The 27,729-nt window shown below is 44.8% G+C and overlaps 1 protein-coding gene and 1 long non-coding RNA gene across 2 annotated transcripts in view; both read right to left on the reverse strand.

Annotated features, from left to right (window-relative positions):
* The window catches only part of LOC138652041 (uncharacterized), a 566,979-nt gene that overhangs the window by 105,455 nt on the left and 433,795 nt on the right, over positions 1-27,729 (reverse strand). The window lies entirely within an intron of this gene.
* LOC138650847 (prostate stem cell antigen-like) lies at positions 19,466-27,548 on the reverse strand. The gene is made up of 4 exons (XM_069740691.1): positions 27,420-27,548; positions 26,754-26,926; positions 24,800-24,919; positions 19,466-21,019 (listed from the first exon to the last, which is right to left on the reverse strand). Exons 2-4 carry the CDS (start codon positions 26,809-26,811, stop codon positions 20,817-20,819), a joined length of 381 nt encoding a protein of 126 aa, XP_069596792.1. The 5' UTR covers positions 26,812-26,926; positions 27,420-27,548; the 3' UTR covers positions 19,466-20,816.

Genomic DNA, 27,729 nt, shown 5'->3' on the forward strand with positions numbered 1-27,729 from the left:
TAACGGGAGCTATCCAGCGCCTCGCACTTCCGGAATGGAGGGTGAGAAGTACTGCTGCTGATGTGGTGGCTATCGGCTGCTTGCAAGGCTTCATGCCCAAAAGGTATGCATCTGTCCCATAATTAGCATTGGACACATGCACTTTTTATGGCAGAACCCTCAGTAGGTTAGGAAGTCAGAGGTGCTGGTTAATCCCTTTAAGGTATGTTTCCCCCTGGGATTTGCGGCACCACTTTACAGTACCAGCTCTGTGTGTGGCATGGACCCTGTGACTAGCTTCATGCTGCATATATCAGTTCCTGGCTGCACCATTGTAGGAAGATGTTTTGCTCTGAAAAGCCTTGGTGTTTCAGAGAAAGCATAGCTTGACGAGCCTCCTTTACTCTCAAAAACTGCCAAAATCTGAGAGTGAATGCAAATTCAAGTCTATAGAGTGAGTGGAAACAGAGTGAGAGGCTGAAATATCCTCTTGCTTTCTACTAAGTGTTTTACCTTATACAATGATTGATTCACATTTACACTGCTCAGTACCACTATATTTTCATCCATACTGCTTCTTTCTAGTGAGTGGTGTTTTTTTTAACCTGAGTGCTGAATTCACAGCTACACTGCTCAGCACTGCTGTATAATGTCCTCCATGCTTCTTCTTTGTGCTGTTTTATCTCCTACAATGCCTGATTCACACTTACATTGCTCAGTACTGCTGCATAATATCCTAGCTGTTTCTTTCTAGTAAGTGTTTTATTTCATACACTGATGGATCTACAGTTACACTGCTCAGTACTGCTGTATATGATCATCCATTCTGCTTTTTTTTTTCTAGTAAGTGCTTTTTTTTCCCAATCCCAGTGCTGTATTCACATCTACACTACTCAGTACTGCTGTATAATGCCCTCCATGCTGTTGCTTTTGAACATGTTACATAGAGACGGGAGAGGAGGAATCCCTCATGTCTGTGTGTGCTGTGTATGGGAGACATCATAGCAGCTACTAGCCCCACTAACTCAGAGACACCTGTAAATTACACATAGAGCCTGCAGAGGGAAAAACTGGTGAAAATGCAGGATACAAGTCATAATAGTCAGAAGCAATGTTATTCCTGCTGTTCGCACAGGACAGTTTATTGCTCAAAGGCAGAATGCTGTTCACATGCAGCATCTATACTCACACATTTCCATGCCGGGGATGCCGGTTTTCTCCTGTGTTATCTTGCATAACGGCTTTTCCGCGGTGCAGTTTTCTGGCAGTTGCAGGTCGCACTCTGTGACGTTGCTGAACTTGTTACATGAATGGCAGACGAGGCACTGCCCTGTTAATAAAACATACATATACTATAAAGTGAAGACCTCTTTGATTCAGAGATGTCCTTACTCACCTTCTATCTTGGCTCCACCTACAGTATAAAGTGTTGATGCCTAACTTTGGAAATTAAACTTGTGTTATCCTGCGGTGCGTTATTTGTACCATATGTGACTGAGGAAAAATGTGTAGATGAGAAATTGGATGTCTATGAAATTTGCGGAAAAGTAAAAGTGGACACCTCTCTATCTACGTCCCAGCCAATATTGGTCGTAGCGAAATCACATCCGTACAGACGTGTCCTTGCTCTTCTATCTTGGCTCAACCTGTGATGTAAAGTGGTGATGACCAACTCTGGAAGTGTGTTACCCTGTGGTGCGCTATTTGTGCCATATGTGACTGTGGAAGAACATTTTGATGAGAAATTGGAGTCTACGAAACTTGCAGAAAAAGAAAGACTGGACACATCTCAATGTATGTCCCAGTCAACAATGGTGGTAGTGAAATCACATTTGTACAGATGTGTCCTTGCTCTTCTATCTCGGCTCAACCTACAATGTAAAGTGGTCATGGTCAACTTTGGAAATAACATTTGTGTTACCCTGCGCCGTTTGTGCTGTATGTGTCTGTGGGAGAAAGTGTCAATGAGAAAGTGGAGTCTACGAAATTTGGGCCAAAGTAAGAGTGGACACATCTCAACCTACGTCCCAGACCAGGTTCTTCCAAAGAAGAAACCAGTACAATTAGTCTCATTTCCCCCCCCCCCCGCACTTATTACTGAGCATTATACCACTCAGGAGTGAGTGCTCTTACCTTTCATCTGCCCCAATATGACTAAGCAAAAAAACACTGCTACATGCAAAAAGGTCTTCATGGTCTCCAAGCAAAACCTTGTCCTTGTCTGCAGCTCAATGCAGCGTCTTGAGAGTTTGTCTCTGGGATGGATCTGCTTGCGGTTTCTGTAGTCTCGAGGTCAGTAACAGATGCCTTTAATACCCTGTATTGACGTGTCACCTGGCTCCTTACACAATACCTCTGTGATAAGAGACAGTCGGCATCTCGTCCGGTCAGTGTTTCCCAATTCTTGTCACACCTGACAAATGAATATTTTTACAAATGACTAAACGCGCAATATGTCAAAAATCGCTGCCCGCGTCAACATCTTACCTTGACGTTGAAAAAAATGTGACGTCCCTTTTGATTTCGACACCCGCGGGTGATTCTTGCACAAGACTTGAATCTGTGACCTGATGTTTTCAATGACAAAATGTCCCTGAATTTAACATGAAGCCCCGGAATATAAAATTAAGATCCTACGCCCCCTAAATATAAAAAATATATGCAATGTGATCTGTGAATATCAAATATAGGCTGTGCTCCCTGAATCTAAAATTAGCATCCTGGACGGAGCTGTGAGATGCCCCTTTAGAGCAAAGTGATGGTCATGCATGCGCACCACTGCTCTACGGTCTGGAACTGCTGGAGATGGTGGACTATGACAGGTCCAGAGGGAATGAATGGAGCAGGGGTTTTCATGCTTGACCTCTGGTCTATTCAGGCGTGTCCACTTATCCTATGGATAGGGATAACTTGAAAAACCCCTTTAAATCCACTTTCCATTTTGGCTCAAGTAACTGCAACCAAAAGAGCAGGTACTGTATAATTCCAGCCTAAAGATGTTATACTGGAGTACAAAAATTTAGGAAGAAACGGTGCCATATGTCGACAGGTCGTGCCTGGTATTGCAGATTTTCCTTTGGATTCAATAAGACTACAGAAACTGAGTTGCTTTTTTTCTGCACAAACATTGTGGAATCGGAGCCTTTTGCCAACGCTAATACAATGGAGGCATGTATTGTTGACTTTTCGTTTTTGTTATTTCGGACCGCTCATAACTTACGCTTTATCATTGCAGCTCTTTTAAGGACACATCATGCCGTGACATAAATGAATCACATGTATGATTAGTGGGGTCATACATTCTCTCAGATCAGCACACAAAGTCCATGCATCAGAATCCGTGACACTGTGTATCCAAAGTTTGGTCCTGCAGGGTCTTAGAAGTCCCCCCTTGTATTGTGATATAGCACAGAAATAAAATCACCCGTTGGGATCCTGTTCCAAAAGTGCCCTGCAGTCTTCCTAATATCTCTTCACCTGCTCTGCAGCTGTTTTGTAATCCAGCAGTCCTGGCCGTGCATTCGCACCGCTGTCTATTCCTTACTTTTTAGTCTTGCAAGATGCAGAAACACAGATTCCAACACATGCGCTAAGTGCTATCTCTTTTTTCTTTAAGATCTACAGCGCTGGTCCTGGACATGCTCGATACCTTCCTTATGTAACCACATCCTGACCAGTTTTGTTTGCAGCTTTTTGTTGGGAAACTACAGCCACCACTGCCATCCATCAATAGGGTCCGCACATGTCACCACTAAATGTACCAATTTCTCCTAACTGTGGTTTTAAGCTCATTTTCAGGGGTTTTGAGCACTTCTGCTCTAACAGCGCTTGCACATCTCCATTTATTACCTCAGTCTGGTCAGGGAAGCAGAAGATTGCACACCAATGCATGAACAATGGCTTCTATCCCTGTCTACCTCTCTCTGTCTCTTTTGAAGTCTGTAAGGCTGGACAATGCACAATCAATGACTTGTATAGCAGCAGAAGCCGCTGAACCTTACTGACGTCATCGCTCGTGACAGCAGCCATGCTTTTGCTCTGCATGAGAACCGGCACTGGCTGCTTCTCTAGTCTATGGAGCTGCGTTCTCTGAACGGGATTGTCGCAGGACCTCCATACACTTCCTGACAGAAGTTATGTCGCTTATCCATGTTACTTAAATTAAAGCTTATAACCTGACGTTAAATTCATCCATTGGTTGTATAAATTATTCTTATGAAAGCTGAAACCCTCCAAAATGTGATTTAGGTTAAGAAAATAAATTGGCATCAATGCAGAAATATTGATCAGTTAATGGACACAGAATGGTCAGATTTTGGCAAGACAAAAGTTTTGTCGCCTGGTCATATAATGCACCCAATCCTAGTTTACATCCTCACCTGTGCTCAGTAAATGATCGGTTAATTAGTGTGTGTGTATAAAAAGAAACCCAGCACCCCAGACTTTCACTTGAACTGCAAACTGCAACTTGAGCTCTGACAACATGCCCAAAATCCACCCTGTGACCAAAGCCTGGATTATCAAGAGGCTGAAGACCAGATCCACTGCAGAGATGGCTGGCACCTTTAATGTGTCTCAGAGTCAAGTACAAAGAATTAAAAAAAGATTTGAAGAGACTGAAGATGTTTGACAAGCCCACGTCTGGCAGACCCTGCAAGACAACTGCTCAGGAGGAACGTTTGTTGGTTAGAAAATCCAAAGCAAGCCCCTCTTCCACTGTAGCAGAGCTCCATCAGGCCTGGTCACCTCAAGTCCCTGTGTCAACTAGAACAGTTTGTAGGATTCTGTCTCTAAATGGCCTCCATGGTCGAATCAGTGCCAGGAAGCCAGCACTAAACAAAAGGCAAATAAAAAATGTGTGGCATTTGCAAAGTCCCACAGCCTGCTAAACAGACGGACGCTGGAAAAGTGTCGGAAGGTGGATTTCTCTGATAAATCTTCAGTAGAATTACACCAGAGCTGCCGCAAATGCTGTGGGATACCTACTGGAGCCCATATAAATCCAAAATACACCCAGAAAACAGTTACATTTGGTGGTGGAAAGATCATGGTCTGGGGTTACATTCAGTATGGGGGTGTGCGAAACATTTGCAAGGTGGAAGGCAATATCAATAGCCTAAAATATCAAGAAGTATAAGCTACCTCTTATATTCCAAATCATAAAAGGTCAAATTCTGCAGCAGGATGGTGCTCCATCTTATACATCCATCTCTACAACAAAGTTCCTCCAGGCAAAAAGGATCAAGGTGCTCAAGGACTGGCCAGCCCAGTCACCAGACATTAACATCATTGAGCATGTTTGGGGTAGGATGAAATAGGAAGCTTGGAAGATAAAACCAAATAATCTAGATGAACTCTGGGAGGCATGGAAGACTGCATTCTTTGCTATTCCTGATGACTTCATTAATAAATTGTATGAATCATTGTTGAACCGCATGGATGCCGTCCTTCAAGCTCATGGAAGTCACACAAAATATTAAATATGACTCTAATTGCACCACAACTTCATTCACCAATGTTATGCAACATATATTTGTATTTTAAGTTAATTATTTGTGTGAATATCACATTACTTTCTGTGGGCGACAAAACTTTTGTCTTGCCAAAATCTGACCATTCTGTGTCCATTAATTGATCAATATTTCTGCATTAATGCCAATTTATTTTCTTAACCTAAACCACATTTCGGAGGGTTTCAGCTTTCAAAAGAATAATTTATTCAACCAATGGATGGATGAATTTAACATCAGGTTATAGGCTTTTATTTACATAACATGGATAAGCGACATAACTTCTGTCAGGGAGTGTATTATGGATTACGGTGGACAGGTGTGATTTTTTTTTTTTTGCTTTTTGGTAATGAATGAGTAAAAGAGGGTAATTATCGGGAAGTGCTTTTTACATTAAAGGACTTTTCTGTATGTGTGTTTTCATTTATTTTGACTACGAGGTTAGTAATGGGGACGTCTGACAGACACCTCTCTATTACTGACCCCTGGGGTTGGTGTCAGCGGACATTGCACAACTGAAATCAAATCCAAAATAATTACCCCAATTGCCACCACTCCAGGGCAATCAGGAAGAACCGAGGGTTGGCGCTTCTAATGGATGCACCATTTCTGGGAGAATGAGGACTGGGCTTATTGTCTGACAAGGGACCAATATATCCATGGCCCTTTCTAAACTAATATCAGCCTGTAGCTGTCTCCTTAGCCTTTGCTGGTGATAAATAGAGGGGACCCCTTCATTTTTCAGGGGGTTTCCTCCTTTTTATAACCAGTAAAGGCTAAATATATAGCTGTGAGCTGTTATTAATAGGCTGGGAAGCTCCATGGATTTTGACTAGTGATGAGCGAATATACTCATTACTCGAGATTTCTCGAGCACGCTTGGGTGTCCTCCGAGTATTTTTTAGTGCTCGGAGATTTAGTTTTTCTTGCCGCAGCTGAATGATTTACATCTGTTAGCCAACATAAGTACATGTGGGGGTTGCCTGGTTGCTAGGGAATCCCCACATGTACTTATGCTCGCTAACAGATGTAAATCAATCCGCTGCGGCAAGAAAAACTAAATCTCTGAGCACTAAAAAATACTCGGAGGACCCCCGAGCGTACTCGAGAAATCTCGAGTAATGAGTATATTCGCTCATCACTAATTTTGACACCTTCCCAGCATCATAATACCAGTTCACAACTGTCTGTTTTCCCTCAGCTGGTTACTAAACATACGGGGGGACCTAACCTTTTTTATCATGTATTTTATTTAGTTAGCTAAATACAAGTACAAAAAACACACACAAAGCACTGGTGATTATGTATCTCACTGACTATCTATCTATCTATCTATCTATCTATCTATCTATCTATCTATCTACAGTGGCTTGTAAAAGTATTCATCCCTTGGCTTTTTACCTATTTTTTTACATTACAACCTGTGTTTTAATATTTTTGTAATCCATTTGGTGTGAATCAGCACTAAATTAAGTAATGTAAGTTAATGAAATGAGAAAAATATAGACCTAAATTAAATGTCTAAATTAAATCTTGCCTTGCGCAGGCGTGTACTATGGAGGACAGAGAATTAACTTCAATCCAATATTGCAGCCAGCATGCAGCCAGCGGGTAAGGAAAGGGTGAATCAAACACCCGAAAACCCCGCCCCCATGGCTGAAGATTGTTCCCTCCAAATTCAGGTGACAGAGTCCCTTTAAGGCTTCTTTCACACTTCCATCGGTACGTGGGCAGCGGATGCAGTTTTTCAACGCATCTGCTGCCCATTCTAAAGTCCCGGGGAGGAGCTAGAGAGCTCCGCCCGGGCATGCGCGCTCCAGAGTGCAGGATGTGACATACGAAATAACGTTCCCTTGAATGTTTTGTCGTGATGACGGTCCGCCAAAACACGACGCATCCAGTGCACGACGGATTGTGACGGATCTAAAAAGACGGAAGTGTGAAAGTAGCCTAACCAAACAACACCATAAAGAGCAACAAGATCTCCAAACTACACCATGAAGACCAAGGAGATCTCCAAACAAGTCAGGGACAAAGTTGATAAGTACAAGTCAGGGTTGGGTTATAAAAAACTATCCCAATCTCTGATGATTCCCTGTCAATTCCATTACGATCAAATTAGGGTGTTGGACCAGATAATCCAGGCGGTCCCTTTCAACTTTACCATTCTATGAAATGGAAAAAAACATGGTACTACAGCAAACCTGCCAATAATGCGCTGCCTTTTAAAACTCTCAGCCTGGACAAGGAGGACATCATTCAGAGAGGCAGCACAGAGAACAAAGGTAACCCTGAAGGAGCTGCCGGGTTGCTAAGCACAGACTAGAGTATCTGTCCATACAACCACAATAAGCCATACACTTCAGAGAAGTGGCCTTTATGTAAGAGTGGAAGAAAAAAAGCCTTTACTTACACACAAAAATTGTAAGTCTTGTTTTGAATTTCCAAAAAAAACATGAGAGACTCCCATATATATGGAGGAAGGTGTTGTGATCAGATGAGACCAAAATTAAACTTTTTGGCCACCAGGGTAAACACTATGTCTGGCTCCAAACCAACACAGTTCATCACCCCAATAACACCATCCCCACAGTGAAATGTGGTGGCAGCTTCATGCTGTGTGGATGCTTATTGGCAGCAGGGACAGGGAAAATGGTCTGAATCAAGGGCAAGATGGATGTTGCGAAATGCATGGATATTCTTGAGCAAAACCTGCTTCAGTCTGTCAGTGATTTGAGACTGGGGTGGAGGTTCACATTCCAAGTAGACAATGACCCAAATCACACAGCTAAAGTAACACACAAGTGCTTTAACGGGAAATGTGTAAATGTTCTGGAGTGGCCTTGTCAAAGCCCAGATCATAATCCAATGGAGAATCTGTTGTCAAACTTGAAGATTGCTGTTCACAACCATCTAACGTGAAGGAGATGGAGCAGTTTTGCCTTAAGGAATGGGCAAAAATCCCAATGGCAAAAAGTGGAAAGCTTTTAGAGACTTATCCAAAGCCTCTTGCAGATGTAATTGCCACAAAAGGAAGCTCTACAAAGTACTGACTTTAGGGAGGTGAATAGTCATGCACTATTTTGTCCCATTTGTTGTTTGTGTTGTTTGCTTCACAATAAAAATAAAACCAAATGTTCACAGTTGTAGGCATGTTCGTTACAATAACTGTTGAAAACCTTAAAAAACAATGAAATTCCAGATTGTCAGATAGCAGAACATGACAATGCCAAGGGGAGGGGTTGGGGGAATACTTTTACAAGCCAATCAATCAATCAATCAATCAATCAATCTATCTATCTGCTATCTATTTATTAGATATCTATTATCTATCTATTTATCTACCTAACTATATCTATTATCTATCATTATATATCTATCTATTATCTATGTATTATCTGTCTATAATCTCTATCTATTATCTGTCTATATCTCCTATGAAATGGGTGTGTAAAATTGAATATAACACACATTGCTCCTGTGCTGTGCGATTTTTTTTTTTGCACCCATTAAAGGGACTCTGTCACCTGAATTTGGCGGGCTAAGTAAATGCCCTGTGTTCGGTCCGATGGGCGGGGTTTCCTCTTCTTTCATTCACCCCTTCCTTTCCCGCTGCCCGCAATATTTTCTTGAAGTTGAGTAGGTTTTCTCCGTAGTTCACACGTGCGCAATGCAATCTTGCCTTGCGCACGCGCAGTATGCTTTGCCCAACTGCGGGCAAAAGGAAAAGGTGAATGAAAGAAGAGGAAACACAGCCCATCGGACCGGACACAGGGCATTTACATAGCCCGCCAAATTCAGGTGACAGGGTCCCTTTAAAATTGCACAGCACAGGAGCAATGTGTGTACCATTCGATTTTGCACACCCATTTCATAGGAGATATAGACAGATAATAGATAGAGATTATAGACAGATAATACAATAGATAGATATATAGATAATGATAGATAATAGATATAGTTAGGTCAGACCTGGGCAAGATGCGGCCCGCCTGATGATTTTAAACAGCCCGCCAGCTAGCTGTCACTTCTGGCAGCCGCCCCCGGCACCGCTCGGCCAGCCGCCAGATGCTTCTGAAGAGGACCGCTGGCGGCTGGAGTGAAGGCCCCGAGCTCGTCCACACGCTGTCGGAACTGTATGCGCTTGCAGCGCATACAGTTCCAGGGTCAGTATGTGATTGACACAGCATCAGCAGCCATTGGCTCCTGGCTGTGTCAATCATTCTTATGACCGGATTCAAACATATCAGAGTCCTGGAAATCTGGAGCTCCGCCCCTGATCATGTGACCCCTCCCCATGTGACAGAACACATGACTGTGATGTCACACAGGTCCTGTCCGCACACGGAGGGGCCGCTCTGCAGGAGGAGGTATGTGTGTGTGTTTCTGTCACTGTCTTATATGGCGCCAACATAGTCCTCAGCGCTGTACAGACATTATCACAATCTAATTCCCTATCAGTCTCTGGAATGCGGGAGGAAACACGGGGAGAACAGACAGACTCTGCACATGTTGTCTTCTCCTATTAGTGCAGATGATTTGTTTTGTATGACATGGCCTCAGTGTGGCCCCTCAAGGCTCCTGTACCTTCCTGCCTATGACATGGCCTCAGTGTGGCCCCTCAAGGCTCCTGTACCTTCCTCTTTATGACATGGCCTCAGTGTGGCCCCTCAAGGCTCCTGTACCTTCCTCTTTATGACATGGCCTCAGTGTGGCCCCTCAAGGCTCCTGTACCTTCCTCCCTATGACATGGCCTCAGTGTGGCCCCTCAAGGCTCCTGTACCTTCCTCTTTATGACATGGCCTCAGTGTGGCCCCTCAAGGCTCCTGTACCTTCCTCTTTATGACATGGCCTCAGTGTGGCCCCTCAAGGCTCCTGTACCTTCCTCCCTATGACATGGCCTCAGTGTGGCCCCTCAAGGCTCCTGTACCTTCCTGCCTATGACATGGCCTCAGTGTGGCCCCTCAAGGCTCCTGTACCTTCCTCCCTATGACATGGCCTCAGTGTGGCCCCTCAAGGCTCCTGCACCTTCCTGCCTATGACATGGCCTCAGTGTGGCCCCTCAAGGCTCCTGTACCTTCCTCCCTATGACATGGCCTCAGTGTGGCCCCTCAAGGCTCCTGTACCTTCCTCCCTATGACATGGCCTCAGTGTGGCCCCTCAAGGCTCCTGTACCTTCCTCCCTATGACATGGCCTCAGTGTGGCCCCTCAAGGCTCCTGTACCTTCCTCCCTATGACATGGCCTCAGTGTGGCCCCTCAAGGCTCCTGTACCTTCCTCTTTATGACATGGCCTCAGTGTGGCCCCTCAAGGCTCCTGTACCTTCCTGCCTATGACATGGCCTCAGTGTGGCCCCTCAAGGCTCCTGTACCTTCCTCTTTATGACATGGCCTCAGTGTGGCCCCTCAAGGCTCCTGTACCTTCCTCCCTATGACATGGCCTCAGTGTGGCCCCTCAAGGCTCCTGTACCTTCCTGCCTATGACATGGCCTCAGTGTGGCCCCTCAAGGCTCCTGTACCTTCCTCTTTATGACATGGCCTCAGTGTGGCCCCTCAAGGCTCCTGTACCTTCCTGCCTATGACATGGCCTCAGTGTGGCCCCTCAAGGCTCCTGTACCTTCCTCTTTATGACATGGCCTCAGTGTGGCCCCTCAAGGCTCCTGTACCTTCCTGCCTATGACATGGCCTCAGTGTGGCCCCTCAAGGCTCCTGTACCTTCCTGCCTATGACATGGCCTCAGTGTGGCCCCTCAAGGCTCCTGTACCTTCCTCTTTATGACATGGCCTCAGTGTGGCCCCTCAAGGCTCCTGTACCTTCCTCTTTATGACATGGCCTCAGTGTGGCCCCTCAAGGCTCCTGTACCTTCCTCCCTATGACATGGCCTCAGTGTGGCCCCTCAAGGCTCCTGTACCTTCCTCTTTATGACATGGCCTCAGTGTGGCCCCTCAAGGCTCCTGTACCTTCCTCCCTATGACATGGCCTCAGTGTGGCCCCTCAAGGCTCCTGTACCTTCCTCTTTATGACATGGCCTCAGTGTGGCCCCTCAAGGCTCCTGTACCTTCCTCTTTATGACATGGCCTCAGTGTGGCCCCTCAAGGCTCCTGTACCTTCCTCCCTATGACATGGCCTCAGTGTGGCCCCTCAAGGCTCCTGTACCTTCCTCCCTATGACATGGCCTCAGTATGGCCCCTCAAGGCTCCTGTACCTTCCTCTTTATGACATGGCCTCAGTATGGCCCCTCAAGGCTCCTGTACCTTCCTCTTTATGACATGGCCTCAGTATGGCCCCTCAAGGCTCCTGTACCTTCCTCTTTATGACATGGCCTCAGTGTGGCCCTTCAGGTCTCCTGTACCTTCCTCTTTATGACATGGCCTCAGTGTGGCCCCTCAAGGCTCCTGTACCTTCCTGCCTATGACATGGCCTCAGTGTGGCCCCTCAAGGCTCCTGTACCTTCCTCTTTATGACATGGCCTCAGTGTGGCCCTTCAGGTCTCCTGTACCTTCCTCTTTATGACATGGCCTCAGTGTGGCCCCTCAAGGCTCCTGTACCTTCCTGCCTATGACATGGCCTCAGTGTGGCCCTTCAGGTCTCCTGTACCTTCCTCTTTATGACATGGCCTCAGTGTGGCCCTTCAGGTCTCCTGTACCTTCCTCTTTATGACATGGCCTCAGTGTGGCCCTTCAGGTCTCCTGTACCTTCCTCTTTATGACATGGCCTCAGTGTGGCCCCTCAAGGCTCCTGTACCTTCCTGCCTATGACATGGCCTCAGTGTGGCCCTTCAGGTCTCACTCTGCTGCCAGGACCAGGTCTGTATTGGCCCCATGTCTTCATTGTCTCCGTCACACCGGTATTCTGATTGTGTAACAACTCACAGGGGTAAATAGGTAAAACACTAGAAACTGCAACTGACCCTGCCGATGCCTGTACAGCAGAGTTAATTATATTAGTCCAGCCCTCTAAAACCATCCCAATTTCTCATGCGGCCCCATGGCAAAATTAATTGCCCACCCCTGAGTTAGGTAGATAAATAGATAGATAATAGATCTATATAATTGTCTAAGGGTCACTTCCGTCTTTCTGTCTGTCTGTCCTTCTGTCTGTCATGGATATTCATTGGTCACGGCCTCTGTCTGTTATGGAATCCAAGTCACTGATTGGTCTCGCCAGCTGCCTGTAATGGCTGCCGCGACCAATCAGCGACGGTCACAGTCCAATTAGTCCCTCCCTACTCCCCTGCAGTCAGCGCCCACTCCATACTCCCCGCAGTCACCGCTCACACAGGGTTAATGCCAGCGGTAACGGACTGCGTTATGCCACGGGTAACTCACTCCGTTACCGCCGCTATAAACAATGTGTCACCAAGTTTTTACTATTGATGCTGCCTATGCAGCGTCAATAGTAAAAACATCTAATGTTAAAAATAATAAAAAAAATAAAAAATCATTATACACTCACCTTCCGCCGCCTTTCCCGCTCCTCGCTACGCTCTGGTAACTGCTCCATGCAAGCAGCAAGTTCCGGTGGCAACGATGGTATGGGAGAAGGACCTGCCATGACATCACGGTCATGTGACCGCGACGTCATCACAAGCCCTGCGCGCCTGCGCAAGAAGGACCTGCCATGACGTCATGGTGATGTGACCGCGACGTCATCACAGGTCCTGCGTTCCTGCGTGAGAACGACCTGCCATGACGTCACGGTCATGTAACCACGACGTCATCACAGGTCCTGCGCGCTTGCGCGAGAAGGACCTGCCGTGACGTCACGGTCATGCGACCGAACTACAAGAGGCCCCCGGAAGGAGATATATGCTTGTTTTTTATTTTTTAACATGTGACATACGTGGCTGGGCAATATACTATGTGGTTCTGTGCTGTATACTACGTGGCTGGGAAATATACTACGTGGCTCTGTGCTGTATTCTACGTCACTGGGTAATATACTATGCAACTGGGCAATATACTACGTGGCTCTGTGCTGTATACTACGTAACTGTGCAATATACTATGTGGCTGGGAAATATACAACGTGGCTCTGTGCTGTATACTACGTTGCTGTGCAATATACTACGTGGCTCTGCTGTATACTACATCACTGGACAATATACTACGTAACTGGGCAATATACTATGTGGCTGGGCAATATACTACGTCACTGGGCAATATACTACGTGGCTGGGCAATATACTATGTCACTGGGCAATATACTACGTGGCTGGGCAATATACTATGTAGCTCTGTGCTATAAACTACATCACTGGGCAATATACTACGTACTGGGCAATACACTACGTGGCTGGGCAATATACTACGTCACTGGGCAATATACTACGTGGCTGGGCAATATACGTCACTGGGCAATATACTATGTGGCTGGGCAATATACTACGTACCTGGGCAATATACTACGTCACTGGGCAATATACTACGTGACTGGGCAATATAGTACGTGGTTGGGCAATATACTACGTGACTGGGCAATATACTACGTGGTTGGGCAATATACTACGTGGCTGGGCAATATACTGCGTGACTGTGCAATATACTACGTGGCTGGGCAATATACTACGTCACTGGGTAATATACTACGTGACTGGGCAATATACTACGTGGCTGGGCAATATACTATGTGGCTGGGCAATATACTATGTGACTGGGCAATATACTACGTCACTGGGCAATATACTATGTGGCTGGGCAATATACTACGTCACTGGGCAATATACTATGTGACTAGGCAATATACTACGTGGTTGGGCAATATACTACGTGGCTGGGCAATATACTACGTGACTGGGCAATATACTACGTCGCTGGGCAATATACTATGGCTGGGCAATATACTACGTGACTGGGCAATATAGTACGTGGCTGGGCAATATACTACGTGGCTGGGCAATATACTACGTCGCTGGGCAATATACTATGGCTGGGCAATATACTACGTGACTGGGCAATACACTACGTGGCTGGGCAATATACTACGTGACTGGGCAATATACTACGTGGTTGGGCAATATACTACGTGGCTGGGCAATATACTACGTGACTGGGCAATATACTACGTGGTTGGGCAATATACTACGTGGCTGGGCAATATACTACGTCACTGGGCAATATACTATGTTACTGGGCAATATACTACGTGGCTGGGCAATATACGTAACTGGGCAATATACAGTTAGGGCCAGAAATATTTGGACAGTGACACAATTTTCGCGAGTTGGGCTCTGCATGCCACCACATTGGATTTGAAATGAAACCTCTACAACAGAATTTAAGTGCAGATTGTAACGTTTAATTTGAAGGGTTGAACAAAAATATCTGATAGAAAATGTAGGAATTGTACACATTTCTTTACAAACACTCCACATTTTAGGAGGTCAAAAGTAATTGGACAAATAAACATAACTAAAACAAAATATTTTTATTTTCAATATTTTGTTGCAAATCCTTTGGAGGCAATCACTGCCTTAAGTCTGGAACCCATGGACATCACCAAACGCTGGGTTTCCTCCTTCTTAATGCTTTGCCAGGCCTTTACAGCCGCAGCCTTCAGGTCTTGCTTGTTTGTGGGTCTTTCCGTCTTAAGTCTGGATTTGAGCAAGTGAAATGCATGCTCAATTGGGTTTAGTTCTGGAGATTGACTTGGCCATTGCAGAATGTTCCACTTTTTGGCACTCATGAACTCCTGGGTAGCTTTGGCTGTATGCTTGGGGTCATTGTCCATCTGTACTATGAAGCGCCGTCCAATCAACTTTGCAGCATTTGGCTGAATCTGGGCTGAAAGTATATCCCGGTACACTTCAGAATTCATCCGGCTACTCTTGTCTGCTCTTATGTCATCAATAAACACAAGTGACCCAATGCCATTGAAAGCCATGCATGCCCATGCCATCACGTTGCCTCCACCATGTTTTACAGAGGATGTGGTGTGCCTTGGATCATGTGCCGTTCCCTTTCTTCTCCAAACTTTTTTCTTCCCATCATTCTGGTACAGGTTGATCTTTGTCTCATCTGTCCATAGAATACTTTTCCAGAACTGAGCTGGCTTCTTGAGGTGTTTTTCTGTCTATTTTTGGTATTGATGAATGGTTTGCATCTAGATGTGAACCCTTTGTATTTACTATCATGGAGTCTTCTCTTTACTGTTGACTTAGAGACAGATACACCTACTTCACTGAGAGTGTTCTGGACTTCAGTTGATGTTGTGAACGGGTTCTTCTTCACCAAATTAAGTATGCGGCGATCATCCACCACTGTTGTCATCCGTGGACGCCCAGGCCTTTTTGAGTTCCCAAGCTCACCAGTCAATTACTTTTTTCTCAGAATGTACCCAACTGTTGATTTTGCTACTCCAAGCATGTCTGCTATCTCTCTGATGGATTTTTTCTTTTTTTTCAGCCTCAGGATGTTCTGCTTCACCTCAATTGAGAGTTCCTTTGACCGCATGTTGTCTGCTCACAGCAACAGCTTCCAAATGCAAAACCACACACCTGGAATCCACCCCTGACCTTTTAACTACTTCATTGATTACAGGTTAACGAGGGAGACGCCTTCAGAGTTAATTGCAGCCCTTAGAGTCCATTGTCCAATTACTTTTGGTCCCTTGAAAAAGAGGACGCTATGCATTACAGAGCTATGATTCCTAAACCCTTTCTCCGATTTGGATGTGGAAACTATCATATTGCAGCTGGGAGTGTGCACTTTCAGCCCATATTATATATATAATTGTATTTCTGAACATGTTTTTGTAAACAGCTAAAATAACAAAACTTGTGTCACTGTCCAAATATTTCTGGCCCTAACTGTAGTACGTGGCTGGGCAATATACTACGTCGCTGGGCAATATACTACGTCACTGGGCAATATACTACGTGGCTGGGCAATATACTACGTGACTGGGCAATATACTATGTCGCTGGGCAATATACTACGTGACTGGGCAATATACTACGTGGCTGGGCAATATACTATGTGACTGGGCAATATAGTACGTGGCTGGGCAATATACTACATGGCTGGGCAATATACTACGTCACTGGGCAATATACTACGTGACTGGGCAATATACTACGTGGTTGGGCAATATACTACGTGGCTGGGCAATATACTACGTCACTGGGTAATATACTACGTGACTGGGCAATATACTACGTGACTGGGCAATATACTACGTGGCTGGGCAATATACTATGTGACTGGGCAATATAGTACGTGGCTGGGCAATATACTACATGGCTGGGCAATATACTACGTCACTGGGCAATATACTACGTGACTGGGCAATATACTACGTGGTTGGGCAATATACTACGTGGTTGGGCAATATACTACGTGGTTGGGCAATATACTACGTCACTGGGTAATATACTACGTGACTGGGCAATATACTACGTCACTGGGCAATATACTACGTGTTTGGGCAATATACAGTGGGGCAAAAAAGTATTTAGTCAGTCAGCAATAGTGCAAGTTCCACCACTTAAAAAGATGAGAGGCGTCTGTAATTTACATCATAGGTAGACCTCAACTATTGGAGACAAACTGAGAAAAAAAATCCAGAAAATCACATTGTCTGTTTTTTTTTATCATTTTTTTTGCATATTATGGTGGAAAATAAGTATTTGGTCAGAAACAAACAATCAAGATTTCTGGCTCTCACAGACCTGTAACTTCTTCTTTAAGAGTCTCCTCTTTCCTCCACTAATTACCTGTAGTAATGGCACCTGTTTAAACTTGTTATCAGTATAAAAAGACACCTGTGCACACCCTCAAACAGTCTGACTCCAAACTCCACTATGGTGAAGACCAAAGAGCTGTCAAAGGACACCAGAAACAAAATTGTAGCCCTGCACCAGGCTGGGAAGACTGAATCTGCAATAGCCAACCAGCTTGGAGTGAAGAAATCAACAGTGGGAGCAATAATTAGAAAATGGAAGACATACAAGACCACTGATAATCTCCCTCGATCTGGGGCTCCACGCAAAATCCCACCCCGTGGGGTCAGAATGATCACAAGAACGGTGAGCAAAAATCCCAGAACCACGCGGGGGGACCTAGTGAATGAACTGCAGAGAGCTGGGACCAATGTAACAAGGCCTACCATAAGTAACACACTACGCCACCATGGACTCAGATCCTGCAGTGCCAGACGTGTCCCACTGCATAAGCCAGTACATGTCCGGGCCCGTCTGAAGTTTGCTAGAGAGCATTTGGATGATCCAGAGGAGTTTTGGGAGAATGTCCTATGGTCTGATGAAACCAAACTGGAACTGTTTGGTAGAAACACAACTTGTCGTGTTTGGAGGAAAAAGAATACTGAGTTGCATCCATCAAACACCATACCTACTGTAAAGCATGGTGGTGGAAACATCATGCTTTGGGGCTGTTTCTCTGCAAAGGGGCCAGGACGACTGATCCGGGTACATGAAAGAATGAATGGGGCTATATATCGTGAGATTTTGAGTGCAAACCTCCTTCCATCAGCAAGGGCATTGAAGATGAAACGTGGCTGGGTCTTTCAACATGACAATTATCCAAAGCACACCACCAGGGCAACGAAGGAGTGGCTTCGTAAGAAGCATTTCAAGGTCCTGGAGTGGCCTAGCCAGTCTCCAGATCTCAACCCTATATAAAACCTTTGGAGGGAGTTGAAAGTCCGTGTTGCCAAGCGAAAAGCCAAAAACATCACTGCTCTAGAGGAGATCTGCATGGAGGAATGGGCCAACATACCAACAACAGTGTGGGGCAACCTTGTGAAGACTTACAGAAAGCGTTTGACCTCTGTCATTGCCAACAAAGGATATATTACAAAGTATTGAGATGAAATTTTGTTTCTGACCAAATACTTATTTTCCACCATAATATGCAAAAACAATGATAAAAAAAAACAGACAATGTGATTTTCTGGATTTTTTTTCTCAGTTTGTCTCCCATAGTTGAGGTCTACCTATGATGTAAATTACAGACGCCTCTCATCTTTTTAAGTGGTGGAACTTGCACTATTGCTGACTGACTAAATACTTTTTTTGCCCCACTGTACTATGTGGCTGGGCAATATACTACGTCACTGGGCAATATACTACGTGACTGGGCAATATACTACGTGGTTGGGCAATATACTACATGGCTGGGCAATATACTGCGTGACTGGGCAATATACTACGTGACTGGGCAATATACTACGTGACTGGGCAATATACTACGTGGTTGGGCAATATACTACATGGCTGGGCAATATACTGCGTGACTGGGCAATATACTACGTGACTGGGCAATATACTACGTGACTGGGCAATATACTACGTGACTGGGCAATATACTACGTGACTGGGCAATATACTACGTCACTGGGCAATATACTACGTGGCTGGGCAATATACTATGTGGCTGGGCAATATACTACGTGGCTGGGCAATATACTACGTGGCTGGGCAATATACTACGTCACTGGGCAATATACTACGTGACTGGGCAATATACTACGTGGTTGGGCAATATACTACGTGGTTGGGCAATATACTACGTGGCTGGGCAATATACTACATGGACATGCATATTCTAGAATACCCGATGTGTTAGAATCGGGCCACCATCTAGTATCTAATAAATAGATAGCAGATAGATAGATTGATTGAATTTCATTGTTTTTTTAAGGTTTTCAACAGTTATTGTAACGAACATGCCTACAACTGTGAACGTTTGGTTTTATTTTTATTGTGAAGCAAACAACAACTGGGACAAAATAGTGCATGACTATTCACCTCCCTAAAGTCAGTACTTTGTAGAGCTTCCTTTTGTGGCAATTACATCTGCAAGAGGCTTTGGATAAGTCTCTAAAAGCTTTCCACTTTTTGCCATTGGGATTTTCGCCCATTCCTTAGGGCAAAACTGCTCCATCTCCTTCACGTTAGATGGTTGTGAACAGCAATCTTCAACTATGTCCCGGAAGTATTTTGCTGTGTTCCGGGACAAAGTGCGGCAGTTGGGCAAAGCATACTGCGCGTGCGCAAGGCAAGATTGCATTGCGCATGTGTGAACTACGGAGAAAACCTACTCAACTTCGAGAAAATATTGCGGACAGCGGGAAAGTAAGGGGTGAATGAAAGAAGAGGAAACACCGCCCATCGGACCGGACACAGGGCATTTGCATAGCCTGCCAAATTCAGGTGACAGAGTCCCTTTAACTTGCATTGGTAAATGCAATACAATTCTCGCATCCACTCTCGGCATGCTGCATTTTTTTTCTCGATTCGATCCAAGCTCAGAAAAAACTAGCCGGTGAGCACTGACTCACTAACATTGGTCAGAGTGCAATGTGATGTTTTCTCGCATTGCACTTGTCCGATTTATACTCCAGAGTGAGCGAGCCCTTATACTTTTCCTTCTTCTTGTATTCACTCTTGCTCATGTGATCCCACCAATGTTCTCTTCTGTGGGTAAAAATACTAAAAAAAAAATCCCTAAAGAATGCAGGTTACTGGTCAAAGTGAAATGGAAAAAATCTTTGTTGATGCATTTATTGTGGTGCCGTCCGGAGACTTTTAGGCATTGAGACAAGAAAAGAGTCACTAAATTAAAAAATAGGAAACATTGTATCATTTTATTACTAGATTTTACAGTTAAGATACTTTTGTGTTTTCTTAGTAAATATTAAGTATTAGATTCCATACTATTTTTATTATTATTATTTGTCATTTAGAGCTGGATTAAAACTAGAATGAGCTACATTCCTAATGGTTTTATCAGATATAGTGTGGCTCGGCCACATGGACAGGATCAGCCAATATTTCTAATGATACCAGCTGGGGTAAGTTATGGAGTCAGTGACTTTGTGCTCCATCATAACTCTTAACAGTATGTGTGTCTTGAGAACACTGATTCTGGTAACAACGTAGCAGACAAGGCAACCCATGACCAGACAGGCCCTTCTGGCATTTGCCAGAATTGCCAGATGGCCAGTCTGGCCCTGATGCAGAGATATAAGACTTGCCCGCATTTTTTAAGAGACAAAGATAATCCCACATATCCTGTAATCCATCTCCGCATCTCTGCTGCTAGACATGGATTGCACTTGGCAGCAGGCAGCAGACAGGAAGTGATAGAGAAGGGAAACACCCAGCGGCCCGGACTTTGGAGGGATTTTTTTTGGGAGTAAGACAGCATAATTTATAAATTGAATGATTTTCAGATTGTCTATTCATCACATTATCAAATGGGGTCAGGTTGTCTGAACATACAGTGACCATTTTATGAATTGGTGCCACCTTTATACCCTCTTTTGCATTATTTCTAGAAAAGTCTATTATCACTGATTTTTTTTCAGGCTAAATGTTCTTGAAGATAAGAGCCAGGACTGCTGCCATCACCAGGAACGTGTTACATGTTACATTGGTCTTGCCATTGGCGAATTCATTGCACAGGTTTCCGGTACAACAGGACGTGTGCTTGGACGCCAGCCACACGTTGTAGTTTCCCGAGTTGCATTCGGAGCTTTGTGCGCATCTCTTCGTTATCTTCTGATTATTTACTGAATAAAAAGAAAAGACACAATTAAAACGAGCACCATCATTGGATTTACTTCAATATCAACATTTTTTTAATATACTTTGGGTCAGTTTTCTAGTGAAAAAAATAAATAAAAAAGCTACATTTGGAGTACACCTCCTCTGCTCAAACTTTCTTCAATTTTACTTTGTTCGTGCCACTTTTCTAAAACGTGGGCGAGGTTTAGTGGAAGGGAACACCAAACCATTGATTGACATAATAATGTACACAAGAAATTAACATAATTTACCCAATTAATTAGTGTAAATGGTAGTGGAAATCAACCTCAGCTTTCCTCTGACTTCAATTAAAGGTTGTTGCTCGTGGACAACACAAGATGCCCAAAACATGCCATTAAGACCTATGCAACAGCGAGGAAGAGTACAGAAACTCTAGTACCACATACTGGGGGTAGCAATTCTAAAAGTCAATATCGACCCTTTAACAAGTCCATGGTCCATTGGCAGATACGTGTTTTGGGGTGTTTGCCCCTCATCAGTGTAAATCAGGAGGTTTGATTTAGCTGGCTGAGAAGGCTCTGACAGGAGGTTTAAAGGGAACCTGTCACCAGAAAATATGTTATTAACCTGCAGATATGGGGTTAATCTGCAGGTTAATATCATGACTAAACTTCCCGGCACATAGTCAAATGCTTCGGGGAGAAAATTAACTTTATTCCCCCTGCAACGTTCTTGTTTAAGTCATGGGGGCGGCACTGCCAGGGGGCGCTGCGTGTGCACTTCAAATTGCACTTGGAGGCATAGTTGTGATGAGACAAAGTCCGGCAGAATTGTAGATGGCCGGTATGTGTGTCGCAGAGGAGGACACTCTGCACTGTCAGTCTAAAGTTATGTTGTGGTCTGGGACCTGTAGTCCCACATGTAAATGTGTAAGTTCTAATGGGAGATTGGCAGGGCTAGTTATGTGAGATAGGCGGGACAAACTAGCCACACACCCACACTCCCACCCAAGGGAGTGATTATGGGTATGTAATGTGACCAGGGTGTGGGTCACATGGTTCCTGTGTTTGGATGTGAATGGTCCAAGTGCAAGGCCCTGGAAGCCTGTGTTGGAAATCCTGAGAATTCCTGAATAGCACATGGTTGGGCTTTGCCACTGAGTAGCTTGTGTGCTGTAGGTCCTGGACGGTCATTGTTGGAGGCTCCTGGCAGTGGAGTCATCCTGGAAGCACTGTGAGACCGTCGACCTGGACGGTCAGTGTTGGAGGCTCCTGGGAGTGGAGTCGTCCTGGAAGCACTGTGAGACCGTCGACCTGGACGGTCAGTGTTGGAGGCTCCTGGGAGTGGAGTCGTCCTGGAAGCACTGTGAGACCGTCGACCTGGACGGTCAGTGTTGGAGGCTCCTGGGAGTGGAGTCGTCCTGGAAGCACTGTGAGACCGTCGACCTGGACGGTCAGTGTTGGAGGCTCCTGGGAGTGGAGTCGTCCTGGAAGCACTGTGAGACCATCGACCTGGACGGTCCTGATTGTGGACCTTGGACTGACGAGTCAACCTGTGGAGCAGGAGCTCCTAAGAGGTACCCCCTGGTATGGGGAAAAGAACTGTGTGCACTAACATAGGACAGTTGCTGAACTGTGCAGTCACCCGGTGACCACTGAAGGATTTGTAAAGCCATATATGATGAACTAAAGGACTATGTGAGGTCTGTGATATGTAGCATGGCCTACAGTGGTTTATGCTGAGAGCATAATAAACCACATGGACTGTTTATCTGAAAAAACCATGCCTGTCTATGATTATTCTGCTGCCAAGCGAGTGTCCCCCAAGACACGTAGTGGGTGAAACGCTACAGTATAGAGATCGGCAGCTGTAACTGCTTCCTGGCTGTGACTGACAGCTGGAATGTTGCTGGGGGGGATAAAGTTCATTTTCTCCCTGCAGTGTTCAGCTAAGTGCGGGACCCCTATTAACCTGCAGAATAACCCCACATCTGCAGGTTAATAGCGTTTTTTTTTTTTTTTCTTGTGACAGGTTCCATTTAAGTGGAAACATTTCTTCTTGTGGAAAATAGCAACCTAATGTAAGGAGACACATAGGCTAAGGTCATGGAATGCTTCTTTGGAAATTTAAATATGCAAATGAATTCTTCAGAGAGGAAGAAGATTTTAACTCTGAGGCTGCCGTCACACTAGCAGTATTTGGTCAGTATTTTACATCAGTATTTGTAGCCAAAACCAGGAGTGGAACAATTAGAGGAAAAGTATAATAGAAACATATGCACCACTTCTGCATTTATCACCCACTGCTGGTTTTGGCTACAAATACTGATGTAAAATACTGACCAAATACTGACTGTGTGACGGCAGCCTAATTCCAATTGTTGGATGTAGTAACACCTAAAGTCAATATCGACCCTATAATGAGCCTTGCCATATGACTTAGTATAAAAGCCAAACCAGAAACTAGATTTGCAGATACATGTTTTGGGGTGTTTACTCCTCATCATACCAAAGCTATTTTGGCTGGGTGAGAAGCCTCTGGCATGTTCTAAGGATTAATGCTTTTAATTGGGGAAAGTTCCGTGTAAGTGTAGTGAGACTTATAGGCCATGCAGCGCCCCGCTGGAATTCCAAGAGGAGAATTGCATGGCCTGTGAGTCTTCTTACACCAACATGGCACTCTTCAGAAGGAGACGTGTATCCAACAAGACATGAAGCTGCCATCACACTTGACGCAATTGATGGCCAAATGCCTATTTTACCAACTGCTATTCTTTCTGAATCTCATGAATGTGTTTAACAAAGACAGGGTCGGTCATTAATCACTGACAAACATAGGGCACCATGTTATCTCTCGCTGGAGCAAAAAGTTGGGCATATGGAAGACCAGCATCTTTGATCTTTTTGTCATCTGCTGTTTGGGGTAAAGGACCTCAGTACACATTAGAAAGATGGTTGGAACAATTAAGCTTATGTTCATGTGTATGAAAGTTGGGGGCAGCATGGTGGCTCAGTGGTTCAACCCATCAAGGACAACATCTGCAAGGAGTTTGTATGGTCTTCCTGTGTTTGCGTGGGTTTCCTCCGGGTTCCTCCCACATTCTAAAGACATACTAATATGGAATTTAGATTGTGAGCCCCATCTGGGACAGCGATGATAATGTGTGCAAACTGTAAAGTGCTGCGGAATATGTTAACGCTATATAAAGATTATTATTAAGTTGTCCAAGACTATAAAATTAATGACGTAGCCTTCGGATTGACTCGGTAGGGCTCCGACACTTGGAACTCTCAGTGATCAGTCACGTCACACCGCCAACACACAGTATGAGGAACCAGAACAGCACAGCGCCGTACACTACAGTACAGACCAAAAGTTTGGACACACCTCATCTAAAGATTTTTCTGTATTTTCATGACTATGAAAATTGTACATTCACACTGAAGGCATCACAACTATGAATTAACACATGTGGAATTATATACTTAACAAAAAAGTGTGAAACAACTGAAACTATGTCTTATATTCTAGGTTCTTCAAAGTAGCCACCTTTTGCTTTGATGACTGCTTTGCACACTCTTGGCATTCTCTTGTAGTGGCCGTTCTCAGGTACTGCAGCTCTGATCACTTTTACTTCAATAGGAGCTGAAGCTGCAGTACCTAAGAACGGCCACCACACAGCGCTGTGCTGTTCTGTCAGTTCTGATGGTGAGGAAGATTCAAGCGTCACCTCTGGCAGTAAAACAGTAGACACCCTAATTAATAAGATAATGAGGCAGACTATGTGAAGAATTTGCACTTACCAAGTATTTTCTCGACTTGTGTGAAGCAAAAGCTGGTGGAGTTGCAGGTGACCGTCGGGAGCTGGTTGCACTCAGTGTTGTTTTTCATGTCGGTACAGGAGTAACACTGCAGAGAATGCACTACAATAAAAGAAGGTAGAAATATTAGTCAGAGGCAGATTTTTAAGGCCCAGATTTAAAACAAAACCAGTTATTCATAAAACAACCCTTTTTTACCCCTAAAACTGGGCACAGCTGTTTCGTGTACACACTATACTTTAATGGGTCTAGGTACCTAGCAACTGGACGCGGGGTGTGCGTGTGACCATGTGGACTACGGCTTTTTCACGTACACACTATGCTTGAACGGATCCAGGTATCAGGTAACTGGACGCGGGGGAGTGCAGGTGACAGTGTGGACTACGGCTGTTTCGCATACACGTAACACTTTAATGGGTCCAGGTACCAAGTAAGTGGACGCGGAGGATCGAGGGTGACTGTGCAGACTATGGCCATTTCACATACACACTACACTTCAATGGGTCCAGGTACCAAGTAACTGGACGCGGGGGAGCACAGGTGACTGTGCAGACTACGGCCGTTTCGCATACATACTACACTTTAATGGGTCCAGGTACCAAGTAAGTGGACGCGGAGGATCGTGGGTGACTGTGCAGACTACGGCAATTTCACATACACACTACACTTCAATGGATCCAGGTACCAAGTAACTGGATGCGGGGGAGCACAGGTGACTGTGCAGACTACGGCCGTTTCGCATACATACTACACTTTAATGGGTCCAGGTACCAAGTAAGTGGACGCGGAGGATCGCGGGTGACTGTGCAGACTACGGCCATTTCACATACACACTACACTTCAATGGGTCCAGGTACCAAGTAACTGGACGTGGGGGAGCACAGGTGACTGTGCAGACTACGGCCGTTTCGCATACATACTACACTTTAATGGGTCCAGGTACCAAGTAAGTGGACGCGGAGGATCGTGGGTGACTGTGCAGACTACGGCAATTTCACATACACACTACACTTCAATGGGTCCAGGTACCAAGTAACTGGATGCGGGGGAGCACAGGTGACTGTGCAGACTACGGCCGTTTCGCATACATACTACACTTTAATGGGTCCAGGTACCAAGTAAGTGGACGCGGAGGATCGCGGGTGACTGTGCAGACTACGGCCATTTCACATACACACTACACTTCAATAGGTCCAGGTACCAAGTAACTGAACGTGGGGGAGCACAGGTGACTGTGCAGACTATGGCCGTTTCGCATACATACTACACTTTAATGGGTCCAGGTACCAAGTAAGTGGACGCGGGGGAGCGTAGGTGACTGTGCAGACTACAGCCATTTCACATACACACTACACTTCAATGGGTCCAGGTACCAAGTAACTGGACATGGGGGAGCACAGGTGACTGCAGACTACGGCCGTTTCGCATACATACTACACTTTAATGGGTCCAGGTACCAAGTAAGTGGACGCGGAGGATCGCGGGTGACTGTGCAGACTACGGCCATTTCACATACACACTACACTTCAATGGGTCCAGGTACCAAGTAACTGGATGCGGGGGAGCACACAGGTGACTGTGCAGACTATGGCCGTTTCGCATACCTACTACACTTTAATGGGTGCAGGTACCAAGTAAGTGGACGCGGAGGATCGTGGGTGACTGTGCAGACTATGGCCATTTCACATACACACTACACTTCAATGGGTCCAGGTACCAAGTAACTGGACGCGGGGGAGCACAGGTGACTGTGCAGACTACGGCCGTTTCGCAAAAAGGAAAATGGCCATGTTCTGATCTGTGAATAGTGCATTGTACATAGAGATGTAATGTGTAATGTGATGCCCATTCATTCTGCATATTTTATCATCTAAAATTACCAAATACATCCAAGCTTGACCCAAGATCGGAGTGTCCCGTCTACATTCACACTTACCTTCCAGGACGCTCCAGAGCGCAGACACCGATATCAGAGCCGCAGTGACGATGTTCATCGTGGTGACCTCTCTTCATAAATCCAACACACAAAGCAGATCCTCGAAAGAACTGGTCCTTTTATAAGTCTCCGGAGGGAAGTCGCCCATAAACAAGGTGGAGTAGGGATTGATTCTACAATAAGAGGTTGTTAAAGAGTTTCTAATTTAGTATTTAAGCCACAATTTTAAGCCGGTTTTCTCCTACATGGTAAACATGTCAGTCATCCCAACCATATATATGACTGGTCGATATTACTCAGTAATCATGATCCCATCCCACAATTATCACGTTAATCACTGGGGCAGCTCCAGCGCAAATTTACCTTTGCAAAGATCCAACTGTATAACACGCCTATAAGTATAGAAAGCACATAAGATACAATATTTATAAATAAATGCATTTGTTTGCTGTATTTGTTGTGTGTATGAATATATATATATATATATATATATATACACACACAGTATATCTTCTTTACACTTGTGATGAGTGAACCATCTGAAATTTGGCGTGAAGTATAAAGTATTATGTTCTGAGATTTCTGCAGATCCAAAACCTCGAGAATAATAGCCATACTTTAAACAAAACAAAAAAAACCCAGTCTATATATTCTCCGATCTGTCACCTGGCCGTGCAGAGCCTCTCTGTTGGGTCATCTTCTTCGGTCTGGTCATTGGTGTAATCTTCACATCTTCCAGTGCCCTGTGCTGTGTCTTAGCTGCTGCAGAACATCATAGCACACTTTAGCTAGTGAAGAACATCATTTCATGCAAAAAAAAAAAAAAGAGAAATAAAAGGATGATGGATGTTTGTGTCACTTAACCATAGTGCATAAGAAGCTACATCTCAGGGATGGCGGCAGCGGCTGAGATGTGTAATATAAGAAGAAAATACCTGTGTATAGAAGTAGAATAATTATATGTACAGTTGTCCGT

Source organism: Ranitomeya imitator, chromosome 10 (assembly GCF_032444005.1).
Source record: "Ranitomeya imitator isolate aRanImi1 chromosome 10, aRanImi1.pri, whole genome shotgun sequence".
Lineage (NCBI taxonomy): Eukaryota > Metazoa > Chordata > Amphibia > Anura > Dendrobatidae > Ranitomeya > Ranitomeya imitator.